This window comes from Liolophura sinensis, chromosome 6, assembly GCF_032854445.1.
Source record: "Liolophura sinensis isolate JHLJ2023 chromosome 6, CUHK_Ljap_v2, whole genome shotgun sequence".
In the NCBI taxonomy this organism is placed as follows: domain Eukaryota; kingdom Metazoa; phylum Mollusca; class Polyplacophora; order Chitonida; family Chitonidae; genus Liolophura; species Liolophura sinensis.
In genome coordinates this window covers 45,056,737-45,080,057 of record NC_088300.1, presented here as the reverse complement: position 1 = coordinate 45,080,057, position 23,321 = coordinate 45,056,737, and the positions used below count along the sequence as shown (strand labels likewise).

General features: G+C 37.5%; 1 protein-coding gene across 2 annotated transcripts in view; it reads right to left on the bottom strand.

The window, feature by feature from the left end:
- LOC135467736 (tumor protein p53-inducible protein 11-like) overlaps positions 1-23,321 on the bottom strand; it is a 172,630-nt gene that overhangs the window by 110,546 nt on the left and 38,763 nt on the right. For both annotated transcript variants that reach the window (XM_064745565.1, XM_064745566.1), the window contains exon 2: positions 11,620-11,710. In XM_064745565.1, coding sequence (XP_064601635.1) covers positions 11,620-11,672 — 53 coding nt within the window. In that variant the 5' untranslated portion in view covers positions 11,673-11,710. The remainder of the gene's footprint in view (positions 1-11,619; positions 11,711-23,321) is intronic.

The window sequence follows — 23,321 nt, the reverse complement described above, 5'->3', positions numbered from 1 at the left end:
GAGACGACTTACCGAAGGCAAGTAAGCCGCCCCGCCCGAGCCATTATACTGATACGGGTCAACCAGTCGTCACACTATCCCCTTCACGCTGAACGCCAAGCAAGGAAGTTACAACTTCCTCTTTTAAAGTCTTAGGTGTGACTCGATCAAGGATTGATCCTGCATCTACCGGTCCCGAAGCGCAGATCATTTGACACCTGGATCTGAAAATCTTAATTCATGACAACAAATGTTGTCTGTGTATGCTTGGCTTTAGTCTAAAGTCATAAAATTTTAAATTTCAATTATTGGTATTGGTATAAAAAAATGTTGTATTTTCCTGTCCATTATGTTAGCCAAACTTCACTGTACAACAACTTACCCAAAATTTACGTTGTCAAGCAATATTTTGAGCCTGTTTCATAACAATTTTGTAGTGATTTGACTTAAGTGTAACAATGCATTGTGTCAAAAAAATGAAGGCTATAAGGAACACTGAGTCCACAATCTGACATGATCACTGTAAAACACTTGATGCTCATATATAATTATAAAAACAGTTCACAGATTAAACTGAACACAACCCATCACAAAATGCTTCAGATGCCATTCACACAATTATGCCGCAGCAAACAAAATAATCTGCTTTTCATTGGACAGCATCAGTCACATGGGGGATGTGTATATTCCCAAATCTTGCAAGCCATGTCATATGTGTCTTTGGACAAGGTTATCTCCCTTTGTTCACTTGTAAAAACAATTGTCACATCACTGAAGCAATTCGCTTATACATCAGTTTTTTTGGAACTGAATTGAATCTTTTGCAGGATAAATTTGTTATATGGTTACTCAGTGATAGGATACAGATACATACGGTGTTAGGATTATTGAGTGTTACTGACACAATGTATTTCCTAATCCTATCAATGAGTAACCATGTAACTCACATTATCAAGAGCTACTATATTAGCCCTCAAAATCTGTCCTCAAAAAAAAAAAAAAAAAAAAAAAGAAATGTCCGGAAATATTACTTCTGATGCAGAAATCTGCATTTTAACCAGCCAAACATCATCATCACCTTTCACATACACCTCAAAAGACATGTATTGAAGATGAACAGAACTCTCAAAATCAGGCAAAATGAGTAGCTAATTCTTGGTGGAATTTAGGTAAAATACAGTTGCTGACTGCTTATTTATTCATTCATTTATTTGATGGGTCTTTTATGCTGTACTCGAGAATATTTCACTTATACGATGTCTGCCAGCATAATGGTGGGAGGCAGACTGCTGGATTGTAGGTTGCTGGGAGACCTTCCTCCATACTGCCAAAGAGGAAGCCAACATGAGCTGAACTTGAACTCACAGCGGCCACACCGGTGAGAGGCTCCTAGGTCAATGCGCCACGCTTACTGCTAGCTCATATACATATATATATATATATGTCCTGAAGCAAGTTATGCTGCTCTATATGGGCATGCTAATACCTACCATTAATACCTAATAAAAGATTGTCCCAGATGCGATCACATAATACCAGCACTATCAGAAGTGTACAACAAAGAGTGAACTCTTGCAAAGCTGGTCTTTGAAGCAAAAATCTTCTCCGGCCTTATTTGAAAACAGAGATGTTACAACAAAAGCTATTTCCAGAAGAGCTCAGCTGATAAGCAAACTGCAAAGTGCAAACAAAAGCGATGCCGCGGAGGTCAAGGATTTACGACAAAAATGACAGACAGAATTGTAGCCAATGTCCTAATCCGCTTACAATCTTCATTGCCAGATGAACAGTCTTCATAGTCTAACTCTGATCTAAGGCAGATACAGGTCAGCCTATTTATCCTTAAAATAATGTCACTGAAATGTCACATCAGAACATGAGAGAATTGTACATAAAACACAACAATACCATATTTCCCTTGAAGTAATCAATTTTATATGTACGCATGTTGTAAGCTGCTGCCTTGCTATGCGCTCAGCCCTGAGAGATTAGAGCAAAGAAACTTGACTGGTTCTCAGACAGGCGTCAGTATAATGTGACTGGATATGGTGTCATGTGTCCAGTGTCCACGGCATGATATTTCAGTGGCGGCAGTATTTTGGCAGCAACGTTAAAAGCCCAAGCATATATACACATACATAAATGTATGTGTATGTATATATATATATATATATATATATATACATATACATATATATATATATATATACATATACATATATATATATATATATATATATATATATATACACACACATACATTTATATATATATATATATATATATATATATATATATATATATATATATATATATATATATATATATTTATATATATATATATACTGACTATAGTGTAGAGTTAAACTCAAACATCTATACAGGCAGGTTTAATTGCTGTAGTTGGTGTTGTTGTATGTCATAGTTTCCAGAAATATATCAGCATGTAATCAAACGCCAGATACATCTTGATTATATTGCCTCCAGGGGCAATCATGGAGATGTGAGAAATGAGACAAACAAATGAGGAACAGCTATTCTTGTGTCAGGCCTGCAGGTTTAATCAGTAGTCTGAACAGAGACGTAATGAGTTGGCCAACCGATTATACCACTGACAAAACAAGAAGGCATTTTTACATCCATGCTGAGGTGTGCATTAATTTAGCTTGGTTAATGAAATTAAACTAGCTAATTTTCCTAATTTGTTACGTCTGACAAGAAAGACATTTTTTTTTTACCTTTATAATATTATCATTGATCATCTGATCAGGGGTCAGATGTAGCAGACATAATAAGTTAATAAATCTGTGATTAACGGATCACAATTTCTTAAAACATAAAAATGAGATTCCAGATAAATAAAAAACCTAAAGCTGTTTACATTTGCAAATATAGAGCTAAAATTTACACTGAAGTTAACACAATTAACAAACCTTTAAATGTTGCCTATAATTTTTTTATAACAGAAAGAGTTTCTTGTCCAGATAATTTCTTACCCTAAAAAGTGCTGGCATCACATCTGTCATTTTAGGTCCTTAAAAAAAAAACAAAAAAAACTCCTAACCATGTACAACTGAACCATAAATTGTCACACACTTTACCATCTCCACTCACCCCACAAATGGTCAAACTCCTTACCATCTCCACTCGAGGCCTCCATGGCTTAGTAGGTTAGCGCGCTAGCGCAGCGTTGTGACCCAGTAGTCTCTCATCAATGCGGTCGCTGTGAGTTCAAGTCCAGCTCATGCTGGCTTCCTCTCCGGCCATACCTGGGAAGGTTTGTCAGCAACCTGCAGATGGTCGTGGGTTTCCCCCAGGCTGTGCCTGGTTTCCACCCACCCTAATGCTGGCCGCCGTCGTATAAGTGAAATATTCTTGAGTACAGCGTAAAACACCAATGAAATGAAATGAAAATGAAACCATCTCCACTCACCCCATACACTGTCAAACTCTTTATCATCTCCACTCACTCCGTAAACTGTCACACACCTTACCATCTCCACTTACCAAACAAACTGTCAAACTCTTTACCATCTCCACTCACCCCATAAACTGTCACACACCTTACCGTCTCCACTCACCTCGAAAACTGTTACACACTGTACCATCTCCACTCACCCCATAAACTGTCACACACCTTACCGTATCAACTCACCTCGAAAAACTATCACACACCTTACCATCTCCACTCACCCCCAAAACTGTTACACACTGTACCATCTCCACTCACCCCATAAACTGTCAAACTCTTTACCATCTCCACTCACCCCATAAACTGTCACACACCTTACCGTCTCCACTCACCTCAAAAAAACTATCACACACCTTACCATATCCACTCACCCCAAAAACTGTTACACACTGTACCATCTCCACTCATCCCATAAACTGTCACACACCTTACCATCTCCACTCACCCCATAAACTGTCACACACCTTACCGTCTCCACTCACCTCGAAAAACTATCACACACCTTACCATATCCACTCACCCCAAAAAACTATCACACACCTTACCATATCCACTCACCCCATAAACTGTCACACACCTTACCATCTCCACTCACCTCACAAACTGTCAAACTCCTTACCATCTACACTCACCCCATAATCTGTCACAAACAGTCAAACTCCTTACCATCTACACTCACCCCATACACTGTTCAACTCCTTACCATCTCCACTCACCCCATAAACTGTCAAACTCCTTACCGTCTCCACTCACCCCATAAACTGTCAAACTCCTTACCATCTACACTCATCCCATAAACTGTTACACATTTTACCATCTACACTCACCCCATAATCTGTCACAGGCCTTACCATCAACACTGACCCCATAAACTGTCAAACTCCTTACCTTCTCCACTCATCACATAAAATGTCAAACTGCTTACCATCTCCACTCAACCCACAAACTGTCAAACTCCTTACCATCTCCACTCACCCCATAATCTGTCACAGGCCTTACCATCTACACTCACTCGATAAACTGTCAAACTCCTTACCATCTCCACTCACCCCACAAACTGTCAAACTCCTTACCATCTACACTCACCCCACAAACTGTCAAACTCCTTACCGTCTACACTCACCCCATAAACGGTCAAACTCCTTACCGTCTCCACTCACCACATAATCTGTCAAACTCCTTACCATCTCCACTCACCCCATAAACTGTTCAACTCCTTACCATCTCCACTCACCCCATAAACTGTCAAACTCCTTACCATCTACACTCATCCCATAAACTGTTACACACTTTACCATCTACACTCACCCCATAATCTGTCACAGGCCTTACCATCTACACTCACCTCATAAACTGTCAAACTCCTTACCATCTCCACTCACCCCATAAACGGTCAAACTGCTTACCATCTCCACTAACCCCACAAACTTTCAAACTCCTTACCATCTACACTCATCCCATAAACTGTTACACACTGTACCATCTACACTCACCCCATAATCTGTCACAGGCCTTACCATCTACACTCACCCCATAAACTGTCAAACTCCTTACCATCTCCACTCACCCCATAATTTGTCAAACTCCTTACCATCTCCACTCAGCCCACAAACTGTCAAACTCCTTACCATCTCCACTCACCCCATAAACTGTCAAACTCCTTACCATCTCCACTCATCACATAAAATGTCAAACTCCTTACCATCTACACTCATCCCATAAACTGTTACACACTTTACCATCTCCACTCACCCCATAATCTGTCACAGGCCTTACCATCTACACTCACCCCATAAACTGTCAAACTCCTAACCATCTCCACTCACCCCATAAACTGTCAAACTCCTTACCATCTCCACTCACCCCATGAACTGTCAAACTCTTTACTATCTCCACTCATCCCATAAAATGTCAAATCTTCTTACCATCTACACTCACCCCATAAACTGTCAAACTCCTTACCATCTCCACTCACCCCATAAATTGTCAAACTCCTTACCATCTTCACTCACCCCATAAACTGTCAAACTCCTTACCATCTCCACTCACCCCATAAACTGTCAAACTCCTTACCACCTCCACTCACCCCATAAACTGTCAAACACCTTACCATCTCCACTCATCCCATAAACATTTTAGCTTCATCACCTCTTTTTACACTATAAAAAACCCTGACAAACTATGGACCATACTCTCATTTTCCTAGATATTTACGTAAAATTGTTCAGTTTATAAAATACAAAAGAATTAACAAGTTCATATATTTTTCTTTCAATTTCAGGCACCTCACAACCGCAAAGCTGATATTTTTATACCATTGTAAAGTCCAGATGATGCCCACCTAAAAATCTGAGAAAAAATGTTGTTATTTTATACTATGCCAAAGACTTTTGACAAACTTAACATTCCAAATAATATCCATGTAAGTTTATTCGCAGTGATAAAATGAGTCATGCATATTTCACCTTAATATTACAACACTGTTGTTGGTGTACAAATGTACAGATTTTAAAAGTGATGTACATTGTATGGAGTTTGTTTTGAAAATATGTTAAAATGACTTCAAAAATTTTGTAAACATGTAGGACTCTGGTAAGTTAAATCACATTTTGTAATGAAGCATGTCGTAATGAGGAGAGGTTATATTTGAGATCAGGCTGTACGACACTCCACAAACCACTGACTAAAAGTCAACCAGAGTTGTCTCCCTTGATTCCAATCAGTTGGTTGTCTTTACTTGGTGGTGGGATAACGTGGAGGAACAAGTTTTAAAATGAATGTGCCTCTCAGAGGCCACTGACCTATGTTAATCCAGACCAGACAGTAATATAGCCAAGGTACCATTTGAAAATCATACGTCTGGGAAGTAAATAGAAAACAATCAAGCACCTGCAGTTCGAGACAGGAAAAAGAGAGCAAGCTGGAATTTTTCTGAAGAAAAGGCCACACAGTGTATGAAATATTCAGACAGCGGAGAAAACACTACTTCCCTCTGCTTCCCAATGGAATTGTAAGTTATTTATTAAGACTGTGAGTGAGCTTTTACAGACTGAGACGCTAAAGAGAAATGACATCTTTTTCTTAACCATACATGTACTTCAAAGCAACAGTAGATGGCACCATTTGGGGAAAAAACAAAAATGATACATATTTACTACAAAGGATGTCAAATTTAGGCAAAAAAATGCATTTTTAAATGCAAATAAATGGAATAAATGTTATGGTACCTTTTGGTATTGAAGCTTTTATTTTTAAGGTAAGATATAATCCCGCCTTCCAAACAAACCTCAAAACACGTTTTTACATATATACATGAATGTGTATGTAAAAAACATATACATAAACATGAGTGTACATATACATTCCTATAGATATAATGTTGCATCCACATTAAAATCTAAAATCTTACTGTAATTTTAAGTAAAAGAAAACTCATTATACATGTAAACCGAATCAGGTTTCAACTCTCATGACTGCAGTCACTGTGTGATGAGTGGACTATTAGTGACGGGCCAGAACACTCTAATGTTCTGAAGCAAATCAAATGGTTTTCAGCCCACACGCTTAAATCTGAAAAACAGCCAACGATGGGTGAACGTAGGGAAGATTGAAAATTGGGGCAATACGAGTCTAAAATAAGACATCAAGTCAGCCACCTACACAGGCGAATCTTATACAGTATTACATATCCATGGCTGTTATTTTGTAAAAATAAATGATTTTCTGCGGAAACATAAAGCTCTTCAAGCGCAAAAGTGTTACATTTCAGAACTGATTCTGGGAAAACCTTTATCTGGGTGTATTCCAGTGAGATTCCTTAATGCTGGTATGTTAATTAGGCTTCTCTATATGCAATATTGCGAAGCCCTCCAGACAGTGCTATAGACAAACTAAGTACAATATTCACAAACATATATGTCCATGTGCCACTAAAACACAATATTTTGCATTAGGCCATCATGAAAAATATTTTATTTTGGCAAATTTCCCTACCAGCACTCCAGGAGAGGGCCCTTAGATTTTACTGATGTTTAGACACAAAGTTTTCATTTTTTTTTTTTTAAATTTCTCCCAGCTGTGAGACCAACACAGTTTCTGTAAGTTCAAGTTAAGCTCATGCTGGCTTCCTCTCTGGCCATACATGGGAAGATCTTGCAGCAACTTGCAGATGGTCGTGGGTTTCCCCAGGGCTCTTTCCAGTTTCCACCCACCATAATGCTGGCTGCTGTCTTATGAGTAAAATATTCTTGAGTTCGGCATAAAACAATAATCAAGTAAATAAATAAATAAAAATATAAAGATAAATAAATACAGAGCCAGGTTACACCTGACACAGAATTTTTTAAGAGGGCTTTAATAGTGAATATTATCATTGCATGAACATGCATAATCTTCCTCAGGCGTAATTAGCTGTTTCATCAAACATACTCCTTCATACAGCAGGGTTGGGGTTTAACTTCATACTTTTTTTTGCAGTCATATGACGAAAAGGAGTCACTTATGTGTGTGTACAAATATTGTGTCTTCTTGTGGACAGGTTAGTCCATTTCACAAAAGCGCTGTCATCACTGAAGTATCACTCTGAAGACACCAGACATGACAACCCACCAAGTCACATTAAACTGACACAGGGCCAACCAGTATGCCTGACCTGGGTTTAATCTCAGTCAAGTATTCTAAAATTCAACAAAACCTAGTGTAAACGATCTAAAAAAAAAAAAAAAAAAAAAAAGAACACTGAAAGGTAAATAATGTCACAAATTATTACTTTTGGTGCAGAAATTCACACTTATGAACCTTCCAAACAAACCTCAAAAGACCTTTTTAAGACAAACGACACTCACAAAATGAATTGGGCCATAGACAAAAGTTTAGGTCATTTACGCTAAGTATTCTCTCAAACTTTCAAGTATGAAAACATAATATTATCCCTCCTCATTCTGCTGAGGGGATCAAGCGGGGAATACATGTACAACAAGTCTCTGGTTCTACACGTGTGTCCATAGCATCTGCCTGCAGATGCCCTAACACTTCAACCTTTACAACCGCCTAGGCAACCAATATTTTGAAACATTCTGAGAGACCTATATGGGGCGTAGGGAAATAATTTGCACAATTTTATGAAGTTTTCATCTTTAATGAGACAAACAAGTTATGTTTAGCATAACAATTATATGTATAAATTCGACTGAAAAAAGAAAGGGCTTTAGTGGTTGAAAAGGTTGAAGATTTACAGTATGCAGTTTGCATTTATACATATAGATGTACAAGTATCTTTTTCTTTATTTATGCAGGCAGTAAACCCAGGAAGTAAATCACCTGCTTTAATTTGCCAGGTAACCTCTAAAGCCTTGGAACATAAAGACAGCATGTAACCTGAGGTAATTTGTCAAGGATCATGTAGCTGCAGCAAGCGGCTGCAAGCCTGGACTCTTGCATTGACTGAACCAGCAATTTAAGCTCCCTTCTGTTCAAAGATACTTCCATCAAATGTGTGACATTTCAATGAATATGTTTACATAATGTTTATTACTTCAACGTAAATCATATTTCTGGCTATGAACACTTCAACTCAGTGTATAAAGTGTGAAAATGTATCACTGTTCATAGCTCTGAATACATTTATATAGATTTTTTTTACCTGAACTCACATTACTGGTAATGAACACTTCAACCATGTGTGTAATGTGTGAAAATGTATCAGTGTTCATAGCTCTGAATACATTTATATAGATTTTATTACCTGAACTCACATTACTGGTAATGAACACTTCAACCATGTGTGTAATGTGTGAAAATGTATCAGTGTTCATAGCTCTGAATACATTTATATAGATTTTATTACCTGAACTCACATTACTGGTAATGAACACTTCAACCATGTGTGTAATGTGTGAAAATGTATCACTGTTCATAGCTCTGAATACATTTATATAGATTTTATTACCTGAACTCACGTTACTGGTAATGAACACTTCAACCATGTGTGTAATGTGTGAAAATGTATCAGTGTTCATAGCTCTGAATACATTTATATAGATTTTATTACCTGAACTCACATTACTGGTAATGAACACTTCAACCATGTGTGTAATGTGTGAAAATGTATCACTGTTCATAGCTCTGAATACATTTATATAGATTTTATTACCTGAACTCACATTACTGGTAATGAACACTTCAACCCTGTGTGTAATGTGTGAAAATGTATCAGTGTTCATACCTCTGAATACATTTATATAGATTTTATTACCTGAACTCACATTACTGGTAATGAACACTTCAACCATGTGTGTAATGTGTGAAAATGTATCACTGTTCATAGCTCTGAATACATTTATATAGACTTTATTACCTGAACTCACATTACTGGTAATGAACACTTCAACCCTGTGTGTAATGTGTGAAAATGTATCAGTGTTTATAGCTCTGAATACATTTATATAGATTTTATTACCTGAACTCACATTACTGGTAATGAACACTTCAACCCTGTGTGTAATGTGTGAAAATGTATCACTGTTCATAGCTCTGAATACATTTATATAGATTTTATTACCTGAACTCACATTACTGGTAATGAACACTTCAACCCTGTGTGTAATGTGTGAAAATGTATCAGTGTTCATAGCTCTGATATACATTTATATAGATTTTATTACCTGAACTCACATTACTGGTAATGAACACTTCAACCCTGTGTGTAATGTGTGAAAATGTATCAGTGTTCATAGCTCTGAATACATTTATATAGATTTTATTACCTGAACTCACATTACTGGTAATGAACACTTCAACCCTGTGTGTAATGTGTGAAAATGTATCACTGTTCATAGCTCTGAATACATTTATATAGACTTTATTACCTGAACTCACATTACTGGTAATGAACACTTCAACCCTGTGTGTAATGTGTGAAAATGTATCACTGTTCATAGCTCTGAATACATTTATATAGATTTTATTACCTGAACTCACATTACTGGTAATGAACACTTCAACCCTGTGTGTAATGTGTGAAAATGTATCAGTGTTCATAGCTCTGATATACATTTATATAGATTTTATTACCTGAACTCACATTACTGGTAATGAACACTTCAACCCTGTGTGTAATGTGTGAAAATGTATCAGTGTTCATAGCTCTGAATACATTTATATAGATTTTATTACCTGAACTCACATTACTGGTAATGAACACTTCAACCCTGTGTATAATGTGTAAAAATGTATCAGTGTTCATAGCTCTGATATACTGGAAAATGTTTGTAACGTTCATTTAAACTGAAACAACATACACATAAGAACAATAGATGATTGGTTATGTCTGCAGTATATTAGAGACAGCCAGTGATGGATGATACCCTGCTCAGCTCCACAACAGATGCTAACCCAAGACTTAATTTCCCCTGGTGATTAGTTCTAAGCATGTAATTGTAATTTATTACAGTCTTTGCACTGATTATAGCCTAATATCTATCCATACTTTATATATAACAGTGACTGGAGCACTGTGCTGATAACTACCATCTAATAGTGGAGGACCAATAGTTAGTGAATCAAACATCTGTGAACAATTTCATGTACCTTCAAGTTCATCTTTTCTTGTGCATGTACCCAATTCTTCAACGAATACCTTGAAACATTCTAAGAGAACTATGGGTTGAAGAGAAATAAGATGCACAGTTTTATGAAGCTTGCATCTCTAATGATACATACAAATCAATTTAGCATCAGTTTCAAAATAACTGTATGCACAGCTTCCACTGAAAACAGTGTGTTAGTGGTTTAAAAGGTTGTCAGTATGGACATGTGTATTAATATGTGTTGACAGGAAAAATATGTAAGGCTTTATTAAAAATGATATTATACCAGTCCTTACTAAAACTGTTAACTATTTCCTCTACCTGTGTTTTCAATCAAAAGTTAGCAAACTCATTTCATTTTGGTAATTTCCTTGAGCATTTAACATTAGTTTTGTAAATCTATTTGCCAATGATCCTTCTCCATCTACAGCAAAAAGATCCGGATGTTTGAGGATAACTTCCTTAACTTTTACCACACGTCAAACAGGAGTAAATGATCATAATGTATCATGTGAAGATGCAAATGTAGATTCAGGGGAAAATTAGCACCTGTGAGACAAAATGACAATTAAATCGGCTTACCTGAAGCTGTGGTAGGGTTTGGGTTCTTCCTTAAAAATGTCTTCATTCTCCATGTTGCTGAATACAGTTGTCACATGTGCTCCGGGGAAGTCTGCAATCAGACAGGTAACAAGGAATTCTTATCCAGGCCATCATTAAACAAGGGAAACAAAACAGGTGATGGAGTAGGTGCCAAAACGGAAAATACTCTTGGTTTGTAAACACAGATTTTCCGCCTGCTACTCGTATAAATTACACAGATTAGAGGAGGCTGTACCATAAATTGTAGGCTGCACTCAGTTTTATTTCCACTCCAAAGAAAAAAGCTTGCTAATCAAACTGGCCATCAGTAATTGGCAAACAACTTCTCTTGTCAAAAAAGGAAATGGCATGCTCATGCAATACACATACCCATACTAAGGTTTATTACGTTGCTGCTTATTAAACTGGAAAATAAATGGCTTAGAAGTATTCTGTTACAATGTTGCTACCAAGTCAAATTTCATGAGGTTTGCTTTTTTTATGTTCTTTGGTGTGGAATAATTAAGTGAAAGACAGATGAAAGTAAAATTAACAAACAGGCATAACGCATTGTGTGGCCAGAAAAAATAACTATGAAGCTACTGATGGTGGCAAAAGATTTCACTTAATTCAGCATTATAAATCTGGGAGATGTCTTCCTTTTAGTCTCCAGTGTCAGAGTAGGGAACATACACTGGTTTTTATCATTTACATGCAGTTTAACAGTTGTCTTGTATCAAACTTGTATCAAAAATCTGCTTTGTTTCGTCCTTACCAGACAGAATTTTTTCTCTGTTTATTTAGGTGTTTATTTATCTTACTGCTTTTACACCATACTCAAGAATATTTCACGTAGTATACAATGGAAGCCAGCCTTAGGGTTGGAGGAAACTGGTCTGCTCAGACTGAATCCAAATATTATTATACCACAGGCAAATTATTAGCAAAGTACCAATTTCTCTACAGGTATAATTCCAACAGCCTTCCACGAGCCTGCCGCTAGCCTGCCACTGGACTACAAGTCTACTTCGCTCTGGATGATATTTGCTTGCTTTTTCATATTTGAACTAGCACTATCATTGTCATGGCTCACTTTTATTCCACCCCTGTAGGATGCTTCATGAAGTTTTGGAAAACAGTTCATTTAATACCAACCTTCCACGCAGTTGCAGTTGAACTATGGACAGCTATTTGCCTTTGGGATGATCAACAGCTCGGAAATTTAACAATCTGGTGACCAACGACACTAAGCATTGTAAAGGACTAACAGGACTGGTGTTAGTAATCGCTTTTTTCCGAAAGTTTACAAACCATGATACACTGGTAAATACAAGCATTAAGCCATGATGTTGCAAGTGCCAGTTAAAATATGAACTTACAATTGGTAGCAACAAAGAGCTCGTCTTTATCAGACACATGAATGCAAAATTTCAGCTCAATGCATAAAGAACTGAAATTGTGAATTTGATAATTTACACTAAATAATATGCTCACAGAGCATCAGCAAATGGAACATCCCCCTTGTGGCATTGTGGTTTATAAGCATTTAAAACTTCACGTCAATACATACAATACTTTTTAAGATACCACCCCTAACATTTTGTTTAACCCTGATTCTTACACACAATACACTAAGTCAGATATTCAGTAATTTACAGTAGTTAATATGTACACACCAAATCAATGATGGAATATCCCTCTCATGTTACTGTGCTCGTGTGTGCAAATCCTGAGCTCAATACATGCAGTACTTTTGAGAAACCTTGCCTAACACTTTGTTTAACAATGGTTCTTATACATAATACACTAAGTCAGGTATTCAGTAATTTACAGTAGTTAATATGCACACACCAAATCAACGATCGAATATCCCTTTTGTCTTAGTGTGCTTTATATGTGTGCAAATCCTGAGCTCAATACATGCAGTACTTTTTGAGAAACCACGCCTAACACTTTGTTTAACAATGGTTCTTATACATAATACACTAAGTCAGGAATTCAGTAATTTACAGTAGTTAATATGCACACACCAAATCAACGATCGAATATCCCTTTTGTCTTAGTGTGCTTTATATGTGTGCAAATCCTGAGCTCAATACATGCAGTACTTTTTGAGAAACCACGCCTAACACTTTGTTTAACAATGGTTCTTATACATAATACACAAAGTCAGGAATTCAGTAATTTACAGTACTTAATATGCACACACCAAATCAACAATGGAATATCCCTCTTGTCTTAGTGTGCTTTACATGTGTGCAAATCCTGAGCTCAATACATGCAGTACTTTTGAGAAACCATACCTAACACTCTGTTTAACAAGGTTCTTATGCATAAAACAAAGTCAGGAATTCAGTAATTTATGGTACTTAATATGTAGCCTATACACCAAATCAAGGATGGAATACCCCCCTCCTGCTATTCTGCTATACATGTGTGAAAATCCTGACCTCAATACATGCAGTACTTTTTGAGAAAACACCCCTAACACTTTGTTTAACACTGATTTTTATTAACAATACACTAAGTCAGGAATTCAGTAATTTACGGTACTTGATAAGCACTCATCCAATCAATGATGGGCCATCTCCTCGTGCTATTGTGCTCTACATGTGTACAAACCCTGAGCTCAATACCTGCAGTACGTTCTAAGATACCATCCAAAACATTTTGTTTAACACTGCTTTCTCTATGATTGGACGCCGATGCTGATGTCTATGCTCAGGGTACGACATAAGCTATGTCTGTACTATATACGGGCGAAAGTCATCCATGACTAGTGTAATGGTAGATTAACAGTTATAGAAAATAAGGGATGCACTACAGATCAGGTTTTGTAGAAGTCAGCTAAAAGATGATTACTGAGAGTGGGAACCATCAGCATATTAATGATTTATTTGATTTATTTGATTGGTGTTTCATGGCTTAGTCAAGAATACTTCACTTATACAACGGCTGCCAGCATTATGGTGGGAGGAAACTTGGTAGAGCCCAGAGAAAACCCATGACAATCTGCAGGTTGCTGGCAGGCCTTCACACATATGGCCAGAATGGGGGTCAGCATGAGCTGGACTTGAACTTACAGCCATCGTATTGGTGAGAGACTCCTGGGTCATTGTTTCACGCTAGTGCTTTAACCACCTTGGCCACTGAGGCCTTTGCATGTACATGACCTCTATGTACATGCACATTACATCTACCGGACTATATCACTGGGGGGAAAAATGTACATGTGAAGAGAAGCAATGATACAAGAACTGTCCGTATTTGTTATGATGATATGTGTAGCGGCTGCACAAACTGGATCTGACAAAAGCTCAGCACAATTCCATGAGCAACTGTGGCGGCCCAGCAAGGCAGGCACCCCTATGACACATGACACATGCTGAGGTTACTGAAAATAACATGTAAACCGCTAGGCTTGTTTACTGATTTTTCAAGAGCGTTAACATAAATATTGACTCTCCATTAGCATACCTGTATGTATACAGGCCTAAATACATAACAGCATAACCAAAACAGCACATAACAAACCACAAACAACACTCAGTGCAGGTTCTTTTAAAAGTGAACACTGAAATCATGAAATATGGTCAAACACACAATGAAAATATACAGCCATTTAACAATCTACAAAATATTTCAGCTGCTAGGGAGTATAGTTTCACAGGTTCATAAACAACATATAGAAAGTCTGCACTCAATCCTCCTGAGTGAGGTATAGTGTCACTGATCTACACATACTTGTGCAGATCAGTCTTCCTGTAGATTGTACTCAATCCTCCTGAGTGAGGGCATAGTGCCACTCATCTACACATATATATGTACAGTCAATGCCTGTACTCAATCCTCCTGAGTGAGGGCACAGTGTCACTCATCTAAATACTTACATGTACATGAACTGTGACTCAAGGTTAGTACTGATCAAGCCTGTAATAGTTAGGATGGAGTGATGCTGATCTACTGAACTAAATGTACAGACAAAACTCGGTCACTACTGATTGTTATGATTACCAGGTATATAATCTCAAGTTCAATGTTCAGTATCATTTTCTGGTTGACAATGTAAATCCATTTATGCATGTTAAACTTTCACACTTTTTTGCACACTCAAGTCACACCTAACATTTCTAATGCAGTAATAAATCAGTAAGTGGTTTCAATGTTTCCAATCTAAACATGTTTAAATCATATCAGATGCTCATGATAACAACTAATATATGTACACATACATGTACACTGTATATGTCAATGCATCATGTCTCCATATAATTTAAACACATTCAAGACTAATATTATTAATATCAACATTATAATATTAATAATATCAACATTACCAATATTAATATCCTCGCATCCCAGCAGGTCTACAGGTATGTGTTGCATATTTTCATGTCTCCATGTCTCCATGCAACCTAATTATTTAAATGCAACCAAACAATCGCATAGCTGTAGCGCATAGCTAGCGCACATATAAGAACACACATATAGTGTTGATTGTGCATTATGTACTTGTTGCATGCTTTTGTAATTCAGTCAGTGCAACAGTCTCCAACCTAAACATTTAAACCATACCAGACTGTGATATTAAAAGCCTACAACTGGAAAACATGCCACATACACACTGGTGAGTGTACATCACATCCGGTTTCTAAAGACAAACACTGAAAACACTGCTAGGTGTGTAATAGTGGACCGCACAAACACACATGTAGTACTGGCACAAAATCTCATGACCATGCATCAGTAGCAGAACAGTTACAAAATCATCAGTGTTGTTTATGAACAGGTGGTGGTAATAACTAGGTGTCACTTTAACTAAACATAAAACACTTCACTGTTTTGAAGGCTGATAACACAGTTTACTACATTCCCAAGGCTATTTTATTTTTGGATTTCCACATATAAATAGTCCTAGGGTGTATGTATACTTCACCTGACAGTCTTGTTTAAATCAGTGTTGTCTGTTACTGTTTGATATATACATTCCCAGGTGTAGGACAGCTTATGAAGCTTGAAAGCCATCACAAACTCCATGATTATTATTAAACAATTTGTCATAAATGATATGATCCTGTTCAGCATGGGTATTGATATGGATCAAGAAAAACATCCGTGTTTAACTAGTCAATCTTGACTAAGTGGTTAGAGATTGATTAACATCAAGAGAATCAACATTCTCTTTTTATAAATCTACCATTCATTTTCAAATTCAGTTACACAGTCTTGTAAATATTATTTACTTGATTAGGGATTTGTGTCGTACTCAAGAATATTTCACTTACACGACAACGGCCAACATTACAGTGCAAGGAAACTGGGCAAAGCCCATGGAAAACTACAACCATCTGAAGGTTACTGGAAGCTTAGCCTCCCACATACGAGCTGAGAGGATGAGCTGGATTTGAACTCATAGCAATCATATTTTGTAAGAGGCTCCTGGGTTATTGCGATCTCATAAATAATCAATTTTAATAGTACAATTATTAAATTAACTTACCTTGTAAAATTCACTCAAAAATTATCTCCCCCTGTTATAATGCATCAGTTGATGTAGCTTAACCTATAGACACCAGTAACCTTGTGGCTTCTCCAGGTATAACTAAAAGTGTTTTTGGTCCAGGGTGTGATGAAGAGATTCACCTGTCACCACTAACCACAGACCTGACCCCTACAGTCACAACAGCAGCCAGGGGCACACACAAGCACAGGGGATGCTAACAGGTTCTTCCTCCATTCTATAGTGACTGTTCAGCATGGAAAATTTACAGCTGAACAAACTCCACACTACAATATTTATATATTTCCCCTGGTAAGGCTGAGAGAGGTGGCCTGGGTCACAGTGAATCATTTATATGCTGGAAGTGGCCTGTGATGTGCAGACAGGAGCCTGGCTCATTTAAGCTTTCACCCCATGTATCACCTATTAAACCAATGTGCTCACTGAGGTATGCCTGTCACACAGTATAGAAATGCTCTGACTACTAAACCTCAGCCAAGTAAGCATCACTCACTGCTTTTATACACATATATATATATACTCCATACATGTATGTTTTCTATTAGAGACAATATTAATAGAATACAACTATAATGTACTAGTTCATAAACTTTCCTGTTTACCTAACAGCTATATATCACACCTGGTTTATGTCGCTTGTAGCACATTTGTGTCAGAGTATGATAGAAGTTTATCTGGGGCCAATTGTATCTGTGAGTTAAACTCTGGCTGGGGAGTAATCCTGTATATATCCCAGCTTGTACTAGCTGTGTTTATTTACAGCAGAATCAATGCAACAGTCCAAGCTTATATTTCATGTGATGTGAATTAAATCCAACCACAGAAGTACACTAACAACCAAATATAATCATGAGGCTATGATGCATTTACATATATACTCACGTATCACACACAGAAAGTTGGTCTCAGTGTAACTGAAGAAAAGGAATTACTGCTAATAATTAATTGAAAGTCATAATTACTGTAGCTAATGAAATCACCCCATCTTCACTTTGATAAATGTCGTAACTTCTTTTCATTTTAAAATGAAATGTATTGTAAAATGTACTAATGAACAGTGAAGAAAATGATGCAAAATATATTTTCAAATTTTCAAACTTTATATGAACTTACATCATCTACATCAAATGATGATATGTATATCATACCTACAACTGTCCTACAGGACAATCCACACATGCTAAAATCTGAGTACCTAAATTTTTTGTAAGCAACCTACAGAACTTGGTTTTCACAAATAGCACATACAGATGTCTACACCCATGCTGTGGGTCACAGAGGCTAGTGTCTTGTACACACATTTAACTGTACAGTCCCCTAGCTGATTGCTGTCAAATAGGGTCATGTAGTGACAACACATGCTTGTGACTGAAAATATATACTGTACATACATGTACATATATTCTCACCACCAGTAATGTTGCTGAATGCAGTGTTAGAATAAATGCAATCATTCATTTACACTTATTCCTGAAGGCTAGTTCTAAAAAAGCAGATCGTTTCGGTGGCTTAATGGTCAGAGTGTCCACCTCGAAATCAAAAGACCTGGTATCAAATCTGGGTTGGGTCATACCAAAGACTTGTACCAAAAAACTGTACTTGTTGCTGCCTCACTTGGCACTCAGAACTGAGAGGTTAGAACAAAGATACATGACTGGTTGGCCCTGTCAGTATAATGTCACTAGGTGGGGTATCATGTCTGGTGTCTTTGGCATGATTCTTCAGTGGTGGCAGCACTCTGGCAGCGTGGACTCACCCTGTCACAAGAAGACACAGTATATGCACACCCCTAGTTAAGTGCGATGCAAAACCCCAAACATTCATTCATTCATTCCTTCATTCATTCAAAAAAAAGCAAGCACAAATTCACAAAAGTTGGATTATAACTTCCCACACATCCATTGGTCTTGCACTCAGGCTTCTTGCTAAGTGAATGGCCCCTGTTAAGAGATAGGATTTTAAAAATCTCAGGACATGTAGGCAGCTAAAATGACTTATAAAGCTGGCAACTAAACTAGTGGCCTAGTGGCCTGTCTTGGTGGTATGTACACACAATTTCAACACCTCATATCATGGTAGTGTACAGAAACACTGATGTGGATTGCTCCTCCTGTCAATAATCCCAGCAGAGCACAGTAGAACAGTCAATTACACCAGACCTATCCTTTCATCACAACAAAGATACACGTCCTTGAATACATACTTACTTTTCTCCAGGCTGTCATCTAAAGAGTACAATCTCTGTATATGTTTTCACAATAGACTCCAGGCAAAGCTAGGGCAGACCACAAACCCAGGGGCAAACTGTGTCGCAGTAAGAATTCGTCTGTGGATGAGGGTAGTCTAAGAATCAGTGTGCTGGGTGAAGACTTAAGGCTTGAACCTCCCAGTGTAATCTCCTGCCCTCTGCCGCCCCTTTTCTAAGTGTTATCTCAATTAGGGAGTGAAGTACCACAGAGCCCTTACAAGTGCATCTTTATCATCCGGCTCTGTCTCACCAAGTTCACCCAGTTTCAGTGTACTTAATTGTTTAACTCCAATAAAAGGTAGCCTCCTACAAGCAGATCATCCCACAGTGAAAAAACTAGTTTTCCTGGGTCTAGCTCTTCGTGTTGGTTCACTGGTCTGTTACTGTCAAAAAAGAACCTAAAAAAACACTGAAGGTTTGGTGTGGCTGAACTGGTATAGAGGATGGGCTGGAAACTCGTAATGTTAACACTGAGCTGTGAGAATTGAGCTTGTTTAGTCAGGGTTTACACCCACACTGAAACACAGAGGATCCCCTAGGACTGATCAGGATCACACTGAACTCTCCTCAGTTACCCCCAAACACAGGATTCCCTGGCAGCGACTTTTCCACTGGGGTACACACTGGCTTTGTCTATCTGACACACTGCTGTCACTGATGATGAAGGGAGCTAGGCACCCCAAGGATGGTAATAGATGTGCTATACAGCTACTGCTTGTATTTGGTCAGACCCTCCAGGTAAACATGAAGGATTTGGGTATGCAGAGGCGTGGAGGGAGGGTTGTTTTGTGAAGGAGTTGGAGAGATCCATTTAGCCTAGACAATGATATATTTGTCCTTCAGTTTTAACTCTCTCTCATCACAACATTACCCCCAACTTTCAACCATAACAAAAACTCTTTCATTCTTGGAATCAGCTCCAACATGCTTAGGCCCATTATCCAAAACAGTTTTTCCTAAGGCTTTCCAATTATTATATCTAGATGGACAGCACTCTGGCATTGTAGGCTTTATAGTCAGACAACAGGTTCAAATAAGTCTGGATGAGCTTCTCTATAATTTAAAAAAAAAACAAAAAACAACACGACACTGGCTTCACACTGGATTATTACTTTTGTTGTTTCTAAAATTAAGATTTAAATTGGCCTCAGCTTAGGTGGAGGACAACAAGCCTCACTGAAGAAGGTATAGGGTCTGTTCACAATAAATATGTGGTCTATGTACAAGAAAAGATGATAAAAAAGGAAGGAACAACAAAAAAAAATGGCTGCTGACAGATAACGGCCCGGATGAAGTAGAAATAAATGTTCGTGATTTTAGGCAAATATTTGTGGGAGAAAGAATAAACACGTATCCCTGTTGTAAAGTGTCAGTTTCTGCTGTAACTCATCCTGCGATTATAGACCCTTAGACATTCCCCATTCCATGTGCATATCTATTTCTTTAGCCAACAGCCCTAAAATAAACAGGCACATAGATATTTAGTTAGTCTGGCAGAGATCAGAGGTCAGGTGGGTGCATCATGTGTGTGTCAGAACTCGGCTGTTTTCAAGGAGGACCAATTTGCGGGACTGCCAAAACAACGTGTTCTCCAACTTCTTTAACTTGAGTGCGGTTCACAAGGAAGTATGGGACTTAGCCGCAGGTGTGCTTGGCTAAACGGAGGCTTAACCTCATCATTCCTACTTGAAAAATGCACTTTCAAGATGTTATTCAACAGTAATAACCAAGGCTTATATCAGAGAGCTATTTCCACGTAATGGTGGAAATTCTCATTATCATTAATATGGTTATAACGCTTCCACATGTCAGCAGCAATTATATTTCAAACTCTGCTCTAAAATATTCTCTTATTATTTGTATGAACAGTTTTTTTTATGCTTGTTTAATACTCCAAAAACAAGGTAACTCAGAAAGATCAAGTATGGACTTTAAAAAGGCAATACTTCAGATTTTTAGAAAATTTTTAGTTATTGTAAGTTTAAACAAGTTGCATCATAAAGTTCACGAAATGTTTTCACCAATTTTGAACGGCAACAGACACACAGACAAGGCTTACATTTTGTGAAAGGTAATGATATATTTGGGCTGTTCTAAAATACAGTAACAGCATATATTCATTTGTATTTGAAATAATCAATTTACAGTTTTTGGCAAAAATCTCTCGTGCAACCTCTTCAAGTCATGATACAACAACGTGCAAATGGATAGTGTAAATCATCTCTCAATATAATCCTTTTCTTTCTTTTTCTTTTGATTGGTGTTTTACGCTGTACTCAAGAATATTTCACTTATACGACGGCGGCCAGCATTATGGTGGGTGGAAACTGGGCAGAACCCGGGGGAGACCCACGACCATCCGCAGGTAGCTGACAGACCTTCCCACATACGGCAGGAGAGGAAGCCAGCATGAGCTGGTCTTGAACTCACAGCGACCGCATTGGTGAGAGACTCCTCGTAGCAGCTTTGAATGTGTACAAACGATACCGTACAGATTATGTACATGATACCGTACATGTAAATGTGTAACTATTTTTATTCACAGCATTTTCGTACATTTATGACACCGTATTTATTACAGATACAAATGACCCTACAATGAGTTGGTTTACATGTATGCATACATGTGTGCTTATAATTAGAATACTTTGCTAGAATACTCTGACTAAAAAATTACAAATATATCAAATTGAAGGACACTCATAATACACCAATGAACTGGTTTACAAGCCAGAAACCCATAAGGGTTTAAATAGGCTTACATGTAGTTTTGGTGCTTCATGCAGTCATTACACGTCAATCGTATGGTTAATACAAAACTTAACGCACAATGACAAGAAATAGTCCAAAGAAAAATTCTAACAGAAAACCTTCACTGGTTTCAGCTTGCCCATAACAGAAAAATTCTAACAGAAAAATTCTAAAAACTCAGCAGAAACAATCAGGCATGATCCCTCATGGCAGCATCTACATGCGGCACATGCCAACAATTAGCAAGCTTGCATGCTTATACAGTCAGGGGCCCATAAGCCAAGTTTGAAAGCAATCTGATAATGACTGGCAAAGATATCATAAAGAAAACAATCTTGACGAGGAAAAAATGCATGGGCAAGCTGAAACCAGTGAAGGTTCTCAAAATAAAAGCTGAGAATGATCCTGTTATAGCCTAGTACCTCTTAATGAGGAATGTATGTATGTATGTATGCTTAGGGTTTCACGTCGTACTTAGCAACTTTTTTGTTTTTTTAATATGTGAAGCATTGCCCGACATTTTCCTTATTTTCAAAACGCATCACTGATTGCGTATAGCTCTACTCTTACAAGCTATGTAGTGTAACAGGAAAGAATGCGTGAACCTTCTTGTGTAGGTGGGATATGTTAAGTGATCACTCCTATTGTGTGAACCGAGTTTACCTATGATGCACCGTCAAAATGAGAACATCTTTTTACTCCATCCAGCTGATATGTATAGTACTACGCAGTTCTACTGGTCAGAATACTTTCTGGAATGTATAATGGTGTGTTTTTTTTTCCACATCAACTAACCCAGTACATAACCTGTCTTGAAAGGTACATGTATGTGGTAATACAATACGCTCCTGAACACTTCTTTTACTTCACTCATCTGACTTTAATAATAGTAAATTTGAATCATTTGAATGAGCTTGTTTCAATTTCATATGCCTCTGAAATAAATCAGATTTGAAATCAAAATTGCAAATCAGCTTAAAAATATGTAAACAATCTTGCAGACGCTAGCACGGGCACAGTGCACCAATCCTGTATGATGTGATATAAGGCATTTCTATGATGTGATATAAGGCATTTCTATGATGTGATATAAGGCATTTCCTGAGTTGCCAAGATGAAAGGTGAATGTACCATATTTTCACCTAAAATTTAGCATTTTTCAAGTGACACATTTGCCTGATT